Here is a 15,830-nt window from a genome sequence, read left to right on the forward strand (position 1 = left end):
TAAAACTTATACCAGTCAATGTTTTATAATTTTATAAGAATAAGGAGGAGGAGGAGGAGGAGGAGGAGGAGGAGGAGGAGGAGGAGGAGGAGAAGAAGAAGAAGAAGAAGAAGAAGAAGAAGAAGAAGATGATGATGACGACTGCAGAAAATCTTAAAATCAAAATTAAATGTGGGAAACACAATTATAGCCATAAACACATGGGCCATTCCATTAATTAGATAACCAGATGGAATAATTGATTGGATTCAAAATGAATTAGAACAACTGGATTGGAAAACACAGAAACTAATGAACATGCATCACACACCACATCCAAAAAGTTATGTGGACAGATTATATTTACCACGAAAAATCAGAGGCCGTGGATTACTGCAAATATGGGAGGTAGTAGAGGAAGAAAAAAAAAAGCTGAATGATTTTATCAGTACAAGAAGATAAAAATTAGGGAGTGAAAATGGAGAATATTTTGAAAACAACTGAAACAAAGGACTGAATATAAGAAAAAAATTGAAAATAAGTTAAACAGTTGGAAAAAAATAAACCACTACATGGACAACATCTGAGAAATATTGATGGAACGAATGACAATAACACAACATGGGCATAGCTAAAATTTGGGACTACTGTATTAAGAAAGAAACCGAAGGCTTGATATTTGCTGCACAAGAACAAGCAATCCAAACAAATGTGATGAAAGCTAAGATCCAAAGAACTTGTGCTAACAGCAAATGTCAACTCTGCCAAGAAAACGATGAAACTGTGTCACACCTTATCTGTGAGTGTCCAAAGATTGCACAAACAGATTACAGAATTAGACATGATAAAGTGGCAAAATTAGTGCACTGGTCATTCTGCAAAAAATATAACTTGTCAGCCTCGAAGATACCCACAGCAACATCAGATAGAGAAGGTGTCAGAAAATGAGGAAGTCAAGATCTTGTGGGATTTCCGGATCCAAACAGATAGACATCTGAAACATAACACACAAGACATAATATTAATATAACAAAGAAATACCTCGATCATAGAGTTGAAATTAAAGAATTGGAAAAACTAAAAAAACACAGAGACATGGCAATTGAAACATCTCACCTCTGGAAGAAACACACTTCATTGGTCCCCATAGTCATTGAGATTTGGGGAACAATATCAAGAAATTTCACACAGTACTATAAGCAGTTGCAGATCTCAGAAATCACACCATCAGAGCTACAAAAAACAGCAATATTAGGAACAGCATACTTACTGTGTCGCTATTTAACAGATATTTAGGTTTTTGGTTAAGAATTGTATCTGTTATATAATACCACTCAATGTTTTAATAGTTTTTATTAACTGTGCCTGGTATTTTTGAACAACAACAACAACAACAGCAACAACCAATACCCTGTTTCCCTGAAAATACGACCTAACCTGAATATAAGTCCTAGTATGATTTTTCAGGATGCTTGTAATATAAGCCCTACTCCCAAAATAAGCCCCAGTGAAGTGAAACCCCGCCCTCCACCATTCTGCAGCAACCAGAAGATGACAGGACTGTATTTGAATAAATGTAGATGGTTGTACATAAAAAAAAAATCCCCTGAAAATAAGCCCGAATGCATTTTTGGAGCAAAAACTAATATAAGACACGGTCTTATTTTCGGGGAAACATGGCGGCGGCGGCGGCGGCGGCGGTGGTGGTAATAATAATAATAATAATAATAATAATAATAATAATAATAATAATAATAATAATAATAATAATAATAACAACAACAACAACAACAACAACAGCAACAGCAACAGCAACAGCAACAGCAACAGCAACAACTAACAACAATAATAATAGATTTTGTCATTTCCTACTACTCCTACTACATATGCACCACTTTGATAAAAGACTGCTCCTCCTCATAAAAGGTTTATCCTCTGCTACAACATGCCAAATTTGACTTTCATGAAGAGGGGAAGTAACCAAGCAGATCCCAATTAACAAAGGAGTGAAACAAGGCTGCATCCTGGCTCCCTTACTGTTTAACCTTTTTATGAATGATCTTGCTCCCTTTTTGACATACTTTGATGGCCACCCTCCCAAACTGGGAACTCGTCCCATCCCGATACTACTCTATGCGGATGATGCCATCATAATTTCCCGCACTTGTCCAGGCTTAAGGTGCCTGATTAATCGAAGTGCAGAGTATCTGAGCAAAAATAAAATGCAATTAAATTATAATAAATCAAAAATACTGGTTTTTGCCAAAACATGGAAACAATTTAAATGGAACCTAAATGGAAATCATATAGAACAGGTTAAATGGTATAAATATTTAGGTGTTCTTTTTCATTATAAACATTCCCTATCGAAAAATGGCTATAAAGGCAGCTAGGATCACTAAGTGTATTCTGTGTTTTTACTATAAGTCAGGAAATCAGTTTGTCTCAGCAGCATTACAAGTTTTCAAGTCCAAAATTATTCCACAAGCCCTCTATGTTTCCCAATTTGGGCAAGTGCTATGGATTGATCGATTGAACAGCTACAATCCTCCTTCTTACGCAAAGGGTTAGGACTATCTAGATGTGTGCTCTACTCAGTACTCTGTCTGGAGTTCGGAGTATCTTTAATACAGACTGCAGCTTGGTTGAGATCATTGTAATTTTGGTTAAGTATCTATTACAATTCAAACATGGAAAGTTTATTATACCAACTTCTGCGGGACTCTGTCCTGCCTTTTGGGTCAACAGTCCTCTTGAAAAAAAATGAAATCAATTGGTATAGATAGCGACTACCTTGGAGCTCTTAAGTCAAGAACTAGCTTTCCAAATTATTAAAAGAATTTTGGATATTGAATTCCAGGACCTTTGTAATGATGCCAGTAAATTCTGTTCACCATTATTTTTTAATATTCCTCCTAAAATGAGTAAACCAGCTGCCTACCTTTCCTTGCTCAAATGCCCCCCAAAACGTAGGGCCTTTTCTTTGGCCAGGTTCAATATGCCTACTGCTATATTATATGGCAGATTTAATGCAGTTTCTTATTCTGAAAGGCACTGCCCATGTGAACAGGGAGGTACTGGAAGCCCTTGTTCATATGTTTTTGCACTAGCTGCTTCACTCGATCGGCCAATCAAGGTTAAGCACTCCAATTTTATTAAAGCTGGGAGAGAGGTCAGATTTGGATAAAGTTTGCTATATGCTGAAGGCTGAGATAACTGACATTGTAGAAAGAGTCACAGACTTCCTTGATACTATTGTTAGGAGATGAACCATTGTCCTTTTAAGGATGTCTAAAACTTTCCTACCCTCTTGATGCCTATATACTGTATGTACAGTGGTGCCTCGCTTAGCGATCGCTCCATTGAGCGATGAAATCACTTTGCGATGGACTTTTGGCCATCACTGGAGTGATCGCTTAGCGATGTCCTCTATGGCTAAAATTCGCTTTGTGATGATCGCGGGGGAGTGATCATGGCCAAGCGAACTTTTTAAAACAGCTGAACGGTGGTTCCAAAATGGCTGCCGCTGTTTTGGCTCGCTGTAGAGGCACCCAAGATGGCCGCCGCTATGGAGGAATTTCGCTTTAAGGTAAGTTTTTAGCCCATAGGAACGTATTAAACGCGTTTTAATACGTTCCTATGGGCTTTTTTAAATCGCTTAGCGATTAAATCACTTAGCGATGTTTTTTCCTGCACGGATTAACATCGCTAAGTGAGGCACCACTGTAGTTACGTAAAGAACCACTGTCAATCTGTCCAATTTTTACTTATGCTAATAAAGGTTTCTCTCTCTCTCTCTCTCTCTCTCTCTCTCCACCAAGGAATTCCAAAGTCTTTTTCTAATTATTGTCGGATAAAATTCCATCACTTTCTATGCAGATTTTTTGCCCCAATATGCACACATTTATATTGAATATAATTTGCTACTTTGTTACCTGGTTGCAAGGTTCACAAAAATGCATCTATTCTGTTCTTATTATTTACTTCATTGGATTCTGTCTCTGACAAAACATTCTAGAAGTGGCTGTACTGACATCTTTGAAGACCAGTGGTTTAGTTTAGCTTTGCTGGTTATTTCTCTTAATTTTATTTATTTTATTGCATTGCATTGCACTGCATTGATTGCATTGTATTCTTCCTTTTCCAACAATTTTACACCTCTTGGGCCTCTTTAGACAACAGGCCTTGTAGAACAATTTGAGTTGTGTTGGACTCCCTTGGTGACTTTCTGTTGTTATGTTGGACTTCATGATATATACGTAATACAAGACACTCAGCTTCAGCGGTTGACTAGTACAAAACATTAAGACCAAAGCAAATGCCTAACATTTGTACCGCATATTGAATACATCTAGAAATTTGCCCATTCATTATGTCCCTGAATGAGCAGCTGGATACATGTAGTGTGATAATTGAGTCATTTTCTGGATTGCAGAGTTGTTACCATCTGAGTGGCTGATAGAGAATGGGTGGAAATGGGGCACTCTGCTCAAGAATGTTTCTGGGTAAACAGTCATTTAGACCTGATAACAATAACAGCACATCATAGGGAGAGTTTAAAGATCTGGCTTTCAAATGTTTGAACTTTTTATTTATATTAGCATGCTAGTTCCTCATTCAACCTCCACCTAAAGCTCTGAATTTAACAGGTAAGCATCAGCTTGAAAAAACTAGTCAGTAAAATAATCACATTAAGGTCTGTGGGTTTTTTTTAAAAAAAGGAACGCAGTCATTCCAAATGTATATTGATTAAATTTAGAAAGGGTCTTTAGAAAATAGTTTTATTTCTGCAGCTGCTTTCCTCAAAATAAGTATTCACAAGATGAAATAATTCCCATGAAGTTGAGAGAGCTGTTTGTACAAGTATGGAGAATATTTGTGAAGCCAAGATTCCCTCTTACAATGGTGATTAATTTTGTTGTCTTAGTTTACATTATAAAGATTTCAATAATGTTGTATTTCTTGATGTTTAATTAATATGCCTGTTTTAGGATTTTATGATAGAATTTAGATTACTGTAGGCTACTGCAGTTGTGTTGTGTGCATAGGACTTTCCACAGGTGAGTTATGAAAAAGTTCCTTTAATCAGGACTTAACTAGAAGACCAACATACATTCAAATACAAGGCGGTAAATCTGAATTTCACAACAAAGGAGAGTGATTTTGAACTAAATGCGAATTGACATCTGAAGTATGAGTATGTGTTCCATACGGGAAGACGATTAGATTTACAGTTAAGACCACAGACAACAGTTATGATCCACATAGTAAAAGTGAATTTAATGAAACTTGTTTCTAAGCTGGTGGGTGCAGAATTGTAGGTTTACTGGGAAGAGGCTGTGCGGTAATTTGTGAATGAGGTTGTGGAATGACGCTAGGTACTCAACATTATTGGAGGGGAGGAGGTGCTCAGCGCCTTACCAGTATCATCATTTCACTGGCCTGTGTTTCTGTTAATAACGATTTCCACCACCACCTTTTTCTCCATATACGGGGGAAAGTATCGTAGGGTTCTCTGCTTCCTTTTGAGAGTCAATACAAAGCCACAACTCGCAAGCTGTTACAAATACACGTGTCCCTAAGTCTTGTTTACCAAGGACCGGGAGCCTTCTGGGAACTGTTGTTCATTAGTTCTGCCTTGCGCTTTTATTTAAGGGGAAGAAAAACAACAACCCCCATAACACCCCGCAACTCTCGGGGCGGGCCGACTACTATTTACAAGGCTTCGTCGAACCTGACTGGCTTGGTTCTCTAGCCAATGAAATGCACGAAGGACATCAAAACAAGTCTGTTTTCTAAGGATGAAGTATGATGGGCACTCGTAGTCTCCAATAAGAGGAGCGAAACTCGTGACAGATATTAACCTCAGCCACTAAGCCAACTTTAAGAGAAAGTGGGTGTGGCTTTCCCCAAAGACGGAACGGCAGAGGGGAGGGGGAAGCTGAAAAGAGGCTTGTAATGGCGACGGGTTTGGTAAGTACTTCAGAAGTTTTCGACGGAGCGTAAGAGTATCTAGGCTGGAAGACAGTGATAATAGGCAAATGTCTTCCTTCGGACGTGCTTTTTCCTTGTCCAGGGGCCGTCATGAGAGGGGTGGGGCGAGGTTTATTTTGCTCCTTGTCTTTTGGACCGGAGCAGGACTAAGGGGAAAGCAGCGGTAAGAGAGGCTAGCGGCGCCTTGGAACGGATTTTTCTTGCGTCCGTTCGCTCGAGCCAATGTGGCAAAGTCCAATATAAAGCATGTCGTCAGGCGCTACACAGAAATTCGTTCGACAAAGTTTTATTTTCGTCTCCTTTATAGTTTAAACCCCCGTTTCCCCTCTCCTTGCTGCACCCCCCGGGACGGCCTGTTGCCTTTGAAAGGAGCCCCTGGGCTGAACCGACCAAATATCGAGCCCCGAAAGTTTCCCTTTCAAGTTGGGGGCCAGGACCCCTCCCCCACCGCCGCCTTCTGTTGTTGTTACGCACTTCTGAATGAATGGGCCTTTAGGCGCATGCGCCTTGGCCCTGAGAAAAAGTTTATAAACAAGGGCCTCTTCCAGGCGCTAGGCACGTGACCGAAAAGGGAGGGGGATGTTTGAAGAAGAGCTGGCTTGGCAGCCAGGATTTCCTCCTCCCCGCTCCCGCTTCCGCATTCTGTTAAAGGTACCAATCAGCGCTCTGCAACTCGTGCTGCTGCGCGTGACTTCAACCGCCTTCACCCCTGGGTGGCGCGTGACAGAAACTTGGCGGATGCTAGGCGCGCGGTGGGCTTTTCCACCCGCCCGACCTGGTGTGCTGGAAGCCCGGGCGGTTCTTGTTTGGAAGAGCTCCCGAGACTATAGAAACTGTACCAGTGACAGGAAGGCTGTGCTGTCAAAGGGGCGAAACAGACCCGCCCTTCCTTTCTTCTTTGCCTTAACAACGGGAAGTGCCCATTAACCATAGCTGTGTGGTACTTCTGTCAGTTTAGAATCTTCTGTAACTTTACAGAACCCTTGCCCTGTATAATGTCCTGTGCCACTTTCGTGCTTGCAAGGGAATAACGAAGGCTGCCTTCAAGCCTTGATGAGAAAGTGATTTTTTTAAAAGGATTATGTTTATGACAAGGAGCTATGAGTTTGCTGGCTCACCGTTACATACTGATGTATTTTACAACAAAGGATTATTCTGAAGCATGCATTTGTACATGTGAAAAGCAATTTTAAGAATCTGTGCCTGTTTTTTTTTCCAAAGTTAATAAACCTATCTCTTCTGAAAACACCAAAGTAGCCATGTGATCCATCTGTAGAAACAAAGTTCTAAGTTGAATAATGACTCTGTTGGATCACTGAGAATTTAGAAACAAGGTGAGCTTTCAGGGTCGCCAGAAATATTTACATGAGATTTACAAGATTCAGAAGAAGGAGGAGTGAAGATTGGTGGAAAAAAACTCAATAATTTAAGATATGCAGATGACATTGTCTTACTGGCAGAAAGCAGCAATTGCTTGAAATAGCTTCTACTGAAAGTGAAAGAACAAAGTGCCAGAGGAGGACTGTTGTCCAACATTAATAAAACAAAAATCATGACTGCATTAGAACTACACAACTTTAGTGTTGACAATGAAGAAATTGAAATACAGTAGTTAAAAGATTTTGTATTCCTTGGTTTATTCATCAATCCAAATGTAGTAGTAACTTTATAACGGTCAAAAACCAGTAAATATCAATCCAAACGGAGACTGCAGACAAGAAATCAGAAATTTGGAACTAGGAAGGGCAGCAATGAAGAAAAGATCAAGTGTAAGAATATGTCATTGGAGACTAAGACTAAGATCATTTACACTCTTGTATTTTTAGCACTATGTATTCTTTATTTATTAATTCAATTTAATATACCGCCCCCATTAGCACTACTCTGTATGGGTGTGAAAGCTGGACAGTAAAGAAAGCTCACATAAAAATAATTTGATTTGTTTGAAATGTGGTGCTGGCTTTGCCAATACCTTAGACTGTCAGAAAGACAAACAGGTGAGTCCTAGATCAAATCAAGCCTGAACTATCTCTGGAGGCAAAAATATTGAAACTGAGGCTGTTTACTTTGGGCAAATAATAAGAAGGCAGAATTCTCTGGAAAAGACAATAATGCTGGGAAGGGTAAAAGGCAGCAGGAAAAGAGGAAGACTAAATATGAGGTGGATTGACTCCCTTAAGGAATCTGCAGGCTTGAGTTTACAAAAGCTGTGCAGGGTGGTTGAGGGCAGAACATTTTAGACACAAGATTCAGATGATGGAGGAGTGAATATTGGTAGAAGAAGATGATTTAAATCAAACCCACTCTGTTGCAGGTGACATGTAGGATTCAGTTATCCATTTTGGGTTTGTCCTATAGAACAGGGGTCTCCAACCTTTTTCACATCGCAGATGGGCTGGGGAAGGCTGGGCATGTGTCAATGAGCGCATGTGCAAACAGTGGTGTGGCACGTGCGGGCACTCATGCGCATGTGCAGATGCCAGCGCAGCGCTTGCAGAGGCGTGCTGGAGTGCATGTGCAAGCGCAAATCAGCTGTGCGGGAGTGAGTGTGTGCGGGGGGTGGGGTGGGAGCTGTCTCCGTGGCCTGGTCTAGCTCAGGGCACAGACTGGCACCGGGCTGCAGACCGGGGAACTCTGCTATAGAAGATTGTCAGTGAGTTCTGGTCTAACCCTGTTATGCTGTTTTGTTTTTTTTTCAGATTGGTGCATGCTATAGTACAGTAGTCTGAAAAATGCCTGATTTAAATCCTTGGGGGTCTCTGTATGATGTATCTGGACAGATACAGTTATGCAGTGTAGCTTAGCTGAACACTTTGAATTTTGTGATGTTCTGAGTAGAAACTACAAGAATGTAAATATATGTGGCTGTTTGCATGTTTCTGGTGCAAGGTGTTGCTTATTTGTCCATTTTGTAATTCAGCAATGTTGTCTGGGAAGAGAATCTGTTGCATAGACTTCTGTACACAGCTTGATGGTGGAGTGGAGGTCACTGAATTCCTGATGGTACCTGTTTTCCACGAGTCTCGATAATAATGATGTGATCAGTTACATTTAGTCAGAGAAGAGGCTTTTGAGCACAGGAGTTAAGAAAGCATTGCTTCAAGTCAGCCATGAAGATGTGGGGCCCTGTCTTTAGTCTGGAAATTGCATGTTCTCTCTTATACTGAAGTAATTGTAGGCAAGTAGAAAATGCCCATTTGAGGGCTTTGTGACCCCATCAGGGTTTGTATTTCTGATGATTTGTAGGCTAAGCTAAGCTCTACCCATATGTTACCCTAAAGTAAGTACAACTTGCAGAATGGAGAATGATGGTAATTGTGGTCCAGAAAATCCAAAATTCCTATCCCTAGTTGGTACTTGCTTTGTCTGACTGGTGTGTCTAGTTTTCTCCTTCTTGACACTTGATACACAACTTTGTGTGAAATTCCTGAGTTGTCAGTTGTTTTCCCCCATGCTTCAGTTGGGAAATCCATTTGTTTATGCTCTGGATAGTTTTATGTAACATTGTTGCTAGCTTTTCTTTAAGCAGTTGATTTTCTGAATGTTTATAAATTATTTAGGTAGAAACATGGAAGGAGAGATGGTGATGTCAGATTCTCTAGGTGGGAAAAGCTATGCACAGCTGACTTTTGCTTCCAAGCTATTGTGCCTGTTTTTCCTCTGAACAGTAGGTAGCTTGGAACAGTGGAACAATTCTTTGTTCTTAGGTATATCTGTACATTCTTAAATATTACTTTTGTTTCTAGCATTCTCTTTGATTATTGAATACTAAATTACTGAGCTCCTTATCAGTGGTACCATTATTTGGAGTCCACTGTTTGACCAGATAAGCAAGCAACATATGATACTTTGCTTTGTTTTCTGTGAATATGTTGTAATTTCAGAGCCTTGTTATCTTTCCTTAGTTTCACTTGAAATGTTCATGGTAGAAAGTATTTGCAGCTGTTAAAAATAATCCAGGATTTGTTTATTCAACAGTCAAACCATTTTGTCTTTTAAAATAGTGTGGAATTGAATGTTCTGGATATGTTTAATATTGTATATTGAGTAACACTCATCTTTGTAAAAATCCTCTGTTTATTTTATGTTGTCGCCTCTTCCTATATGTGGAATTTCTGGTTATTGTCTATTTCATTGAGTCACATTAAAAATGTCCTTTTATAAAAAGAACTTTTGTGATTGCAAAGAAAAAAATTAAATTGAAAAAATCAAATAAAATATTAAATGTAAGACAAATGATTATGCTGAGAATGCCTCTTTTTGAGGTGGCAGACACTGTGTAGTACAATTGCTAAGTTTTTTCGTGTATTTCTCCATCATTTTAGGCAGTGTAGATATGCTTGCCAAAAGTCTCCTGTCCTCTGATGACTTAAGAGTATTAAAGAGAGATAGCATACTTCAGTTTTTTTCACAGAGTCCACTTTAATTTTTTGGTCTGGACAACTTCAGTGGTTCTTGGGACTAATTTCTGACTGGTGGACCCACCTATCAGGCCCCTAAAATGTAAAATTTTCATGGTGGGGGGGATGCTGTTTCTGGTTTTGTGGGTAGAATTGGATGTTTAGGGTCCTTGCATTCCATTTAATAGCATAGTCCTTGTTCTTGGAGAATTCCAGGAGTGGGCAGAAAAGTTATTTTTTTACAAAAAATCTTTTGGGTCTGGGTGTTTCGTAGGCCACAAAACACACTAAGAAGCTTCATGTTACCTGTGGGTTACACTTTTCCAACACCTGCACTGAATTGTGGTTGAGGGCCAAAAGAGTGTTTTGCTGCCTAAAGGTGGTTCTTTAATGACTTAGCAGTCAGGTTGCATAGCAAAGTTGATGTATTCTTCAAATGAGGGTTTCTAGTGTAGCAGATTCATTAAGGCATTATGTTAAGTACAAATGTGTATGGTGCAGGCCAGATAGAAAAGGAAAATGTATCTGAACTGTGGAATAGCTCTGCCTGTTACAACTATATATATAGTTTTCCTTATGGTCCTGGAAGTGTTGGGTAAATCTTTATTTGCACCTTGTTTAAAACCAGGTAGAGTAATAAAGCACTAGATAAAATTACTATGGGGCCCATATTTGCTTCTTGAACTGTTTCATCATATATTGTGTCTAAAGGTAAATGCAGTGTTCAAGAGAGACCTGCAATAATATGTTGCAGTGCGGAGTGCTTTAGTTTCAGGGTTCAGGCACCTCCTAGTTCTTTCAGGATCTACCTTTGCCTTAGCATTTTGTGGTCACTGAGCAGACTTCCTTTCTTTGGACTATGTTTAGAGGGGAAAAATTTCCCCCTTAAATTTTTACTCTTGTATAGATTTCTTGTTTTATAAAGCTTAGGCTTCTGCTTAAGATGGTGATTTCTTCTATTTCTTTCTTGGTCCTGTTTTGCTGGAATAGGGTCAGCTCATAACAGCTGAATTCACCATTGTAAAGTGAATTATGTTGGGATATAGGTTCAATGTATGCTACTTTAAGAATAATTCACATATTAATCACTAGCAATTTTTCAGCATTTAGGAAAAATCCAGTTGCTAGTACCAACTTAGAGTAGAATCACTGAATGGATGAGACTTGTAAAATTGACACTTCTGTAACTTGTACTGGCTGAAATTTTGTTGTTTAGCATAATAAAGTTGCACTAGAGTGATCCCATTGAAACAGCTGGGGATTTCAGGAGTCAGCTGATCCATGAATTCCATTGATTCAGTAGGTCTACTGTATGTGTGACTTACTATGTTAAGCAACTGGGTTTTAGCCACTGACTGATTCAGTGGATATTTTGTAGTTGTGAATAACAGTTGAATGAAGCCCTTTGTCTTGTTTGTTTTCTGTTGAAATTATGGCTTTTATATTTCACAGTATGCAGTATGAAAAAACATATGGGAAAGTGTTTATCCAGGATGTAAGTTCATTATTGATTTTTTGACTTTGCATTTGTAAATTACTAACTGTTGTTTTATAATTTTAGTGATCTTTTGATAAGCTTTAGTAATGCCTACTGAAAGTAATTGTTTAGTTCACATTTAAGTGAAAGGCTATTGAGTTGTGAATTGATACATCAGATGTGCTTGCTGTATGCTGTAAGGAAAAGGTTCCCCTTGATATTTAGTCCAGTCGTGTCCGACTCTAAGGTGTGGTGCTCATACCCGTCTCCAAACCATAGAGTTTGTTCATAGACAGGTTCCGTGGTCACATGGCCAGCTCAACTAGACAAGGAATGCCATTACCTTCCCACCGTGGTGGTCCCTGTTTATCTACTCGCATTTACATGCTTTCGAACTGCTAGGTTGGCAGGAGCTGGGATGAGCGACGGGAGCTCACTCCATGACATGGATTCGATCTTATGACTGCTCGTTCCTCCGACCCTGCTGCACAGAGGCTTCTGTGGTTTAACCCGCAGCGCCACCACATCCCTGCTGTATGCTGTAGGTCGCAGTAATTTTTTAAAATAACTGTTGGCTTTATATCAGGAAATGCTGAAGAATGGAAAATTGGGAGATGCAGTGGCACATTTCTTTTATTATCAAATGTATAGTATTACTATTTAATGAAATTAGTAAACATGCCATGCGAAGAATCATACTGAGATGTTGCATTTGATGAATTGTGTGTGTGTGTATATCTGAGTGGCCTGAAAAAGTTCGAAGTCCCAAAGACATTTCAATTTGGCATATGCTTTTCTGATGGGCTTGTGACAGTTCTTCATAGTGGTCTCTGTGAATGCACACAAATGGGTTAATCCTGCATCTGCGCAGGATGTCCAGAAGAGTCTAGAGCTTTGAAAAAGAAGCAGTTTAGTTCCCCCCCGCATAGTATAGGCTCCACCCCCTCAACCTTCCTTTCAGTTCCTCTTTTTCCGCCATTCCATTAGGACATTAGGAAGAGCAGAGCGAATATATTGCTAAGTATCCTAGCTTAGCTAGTTAATTTTCTCACCTTTTTACCTTATTTTGTTTCCTATTCGACAGAAACTTTTATTTTATTTTTGCCTTCATCCTGTCGTTTTCCCCATCCCCACCCCGGATTTCCCTCCTGTTTTATGGCATCTTGGGGCTTCAAGCAGTGTGCCGTTTGCTCCTGCAAAATTCCTTTGTCAGATGGCCACGATAAATGCTTGTTTTGTTTGGGTGAATCCCACCTTGATCAGACTTGCATTGCCTGCAGGGTTTTTTCTAAACAAGCCATTAAGCTCAGGTGCCAACGCCTTTGGTCTTTTCTCTACGAAAAGACTCTTCTTCCCGCTGTGGAGGTTCCTTCCCTCCCTTCACCAACTCCTCTGCACTCGGAGGTCTCTAAACTGGCGCCTTTCCCTTCTGAACAGTCGGCTCTTACTATCTCCTTGCCTGTAAAGTCCAAGGAAGCCTCTAAACCGCCTAAAGCCAAGGCGCCTTCCCGCCATTACTACAAAAAAGAAAATCAGTGACAAACCTAAGAAACTGAAGAAGCTATCTAAGCACTCTACTTTACCTCCTCCTGCTCCTTCGATATTGCTCGAGGAGTCTTCGAGGGAAGGCATCCTCAGTATCAGAGGGAAGGCATCTCTGATACTGAGGAGCACATTCTTCCAGCCTAGATGGCTCAGGACATTATGTGCCTGTCTCCGAACTTGGGCCGTTTTGAGCATGCACCAGCTGCCAGCCTGACCATTGCCCCATCTAGCCCTCGATATTCAGGGCAGGGTGATACAAGTCTCCATCGGAACAGGAGTCTGTCCATGACACTCCTAGAAAATGGACGGAAAAGCATAGACACACCACTCCATACCAACCACAAGATGCAGGAGATGGGTACTGTCAACAAGGCCCGCCACAGTTTGGCCACTCTTTCTACGCTCCATACCAGCCATAGCCATACCAGGGTTACGCTTACCCATTCGAGTATCGGAGCACTACCTTTCCTCAACCGGTGTGGCACCATACCATAGCCCCACCGATGCAACCTCACCCACAAACTTGGACCTTTCTACACTGCAGGTGCCTTCACGTAAAAGGCGAGCTTCTACGGTACCTACAGCGCCTCCTAATTTTTTTGTGTGTGCCAAGTACAGCACCTGCCACTCCTTGGTTCAGGCTACTACTCTCTACTCTGGTCCTGATACTGAGGTCATGATACTGAGCCTTTTCCCCCATCTACTCAGTCTGACGTGGACATTGTACCAGTGGATACGGTGCCACGACGCTCCCCTTCAATCACCTCTCGGTCCTCCCACGGTGACCACTCTTCAGCCTCCAGTGACTCCGACGCTCCTGATGCCGGTGGTCAGGGTTCATCATCTCAACCCTCCTTGGAGGACTTCTCTTTTGCGTATGGCAAAAACTCTCAGTTAGACGCACAGATCCCACAACAGGAACAGGACTCCGTCTTTCACAACATGGAGCAGGACAAAGACTCCCCTCCTAGTCTAAGTCCTTATACCAGCTCTCTTCGACCTGGTCAAAACCTCCCGGGATGTCACCTGTGGCTGTCCAAGTCCCTTGCAAGATCGAGCATCATTATAAAACACATGGATCAGACTCTGAATTCCTCACCAAACACCCTTTGCCCAACTCCATCGTGGTCGAAGCCACCCAATATAAGTTGTGTACCTGATCATCTGTTATACCCATTGACAAAGAAGGGAAAAAGACCGATACCTTAGGCAAAAAACTGTATTCTTTCTCTGCCTTACTAATTAAAATAGCCAACTACCAAGAGGCTATGGGCGCGTACCAGAAACATCTTTGGGATAAAATACTCCCAATGTTACAAATTTTATCTGATCCTTCTAAAACTGAAGCGCTCAACGTCTACGAAGAGGCTAATACCCTCACCAGGCAACAGAGGTTTGTCACAAAACCAACGGCAGACACGGCCTCCAAGTCTATGTTAACTACAATAGCTGTTAGATGCCGCGCGTGGCTTAGAATGGCTAACGTCCTCGACGACACTAAAACTAAAATCGAAGATCTTCCCTTCAATGCTATTGGACTCTTTAACTCCAAAACTGACGAGATCATGGAGAACATTCCCAAAATGAGGAAGACAGTGAAATCTTACATGCCATACCAGCCGTATCGGTACCACAAACCAACCAACAAAAAGCCTCTGTATCAATCCTCTACTCAATACCAGCCCTTTCGATACAATAAACAACAGCAGGACAGGACCTATCAATCTCAACAGCCCACTACTCTGCTGTTCAAGCAACAACACTTTTGCAGCCGCAAGCAGTCCTTTCGTAAGTTTTTTAAAAGGTCTCCAGAATATCCGGCCCCCTTCACAGCATATCGTACCACAGTGGTCCCTTCCACTTGTATTGGAAGCCCTTACCAAGCCACCATTTGAACCTATGGCTACTTGTTCCGAGAAGTTGCTTTCTCTAAAACTACCTTTCTTGTGGCTATCACATTGGCAAGAAGAGCAAGTGAAGTAGCCAGTCAGACCCTCCTTACCTCCAAATGCACCCTGTCAAGGTTACTTTATACTTCGGTGTCTCTTTACTACCAAAGGTGGTATCGAATTTTGATATCAATCAGCCCATCTTGCTCCCAACATTATTTCCTTCTCCGTCCAGGCCAGTAGAGCGTAAACTCCATACCCTAGATGTCAGAAAAGCTCTTGCCTTCTACCTTCATCGTACCAAACACATCTGGCACTCCCCACGTCTTCTCTTGTGTTATCATGGACCCACTAAAGGTGCTCCTGCTTCCCCACAATCCATATCCCGATGGATAGTCCAGCTCATACAGTTAGCTTACCAGCTTGCTAATAAGCCTATATCGGACGGACTGAAGGCCCATTCTACTAGAGTGATCTCTACTTTGACAGTTCTACTCAAGGGTATTCAGATACAGAATATCTGCAAAGCAGCTACCTGGGCTAACC

General features: G+C 41.0%; 1 protein-coding gene across 2 annotated transcripts in view; it reads left to right on the plus strand.

The window, feature by feature from the left end:
• Window positions 1-4,777: 4,777 nt before the first annotated feature.
• HBP1 (HMG-box transcription factor 1) overlaps window positions 4,778-15,830 on the plus strand; it is a 40,733-nt gene continuing 29,680 nt past the window's right edge. The window contains exons 1-2 of one of the 2 annotated variants that reach the window (XM_078394350.1): window positions 4,778-5,952; window positions 11,826-11,868. In XM_078394350.1, coding sequence (XP_078250476.1) covers window positions 11,827-11,868 — 42 coding nt within the window. In that variant the 5' untranslated portion in view covers window positions 4,778-5,952; window position 11,826. The remainder of the gene's footprint in view (window positions 5,953-11,825; window positions 11,869-15,830) is intronic. The other variant, XM_073000664.2, reaches the window with a different exon arrangement.

Source organism: Pogona vitticeps, chromosome 5, assembly GCF_051106095.1.
Source record: "Pogona vitticeps strain Pit_001003342236 chromosome 5, PviZW2.1, whole genome shotgun sequence".
NCBI lineage: Eukaryota > Metazoa > Chordata > Lepidosauria > Squamata > Agamidae > Pogona > Pogona vitticeps.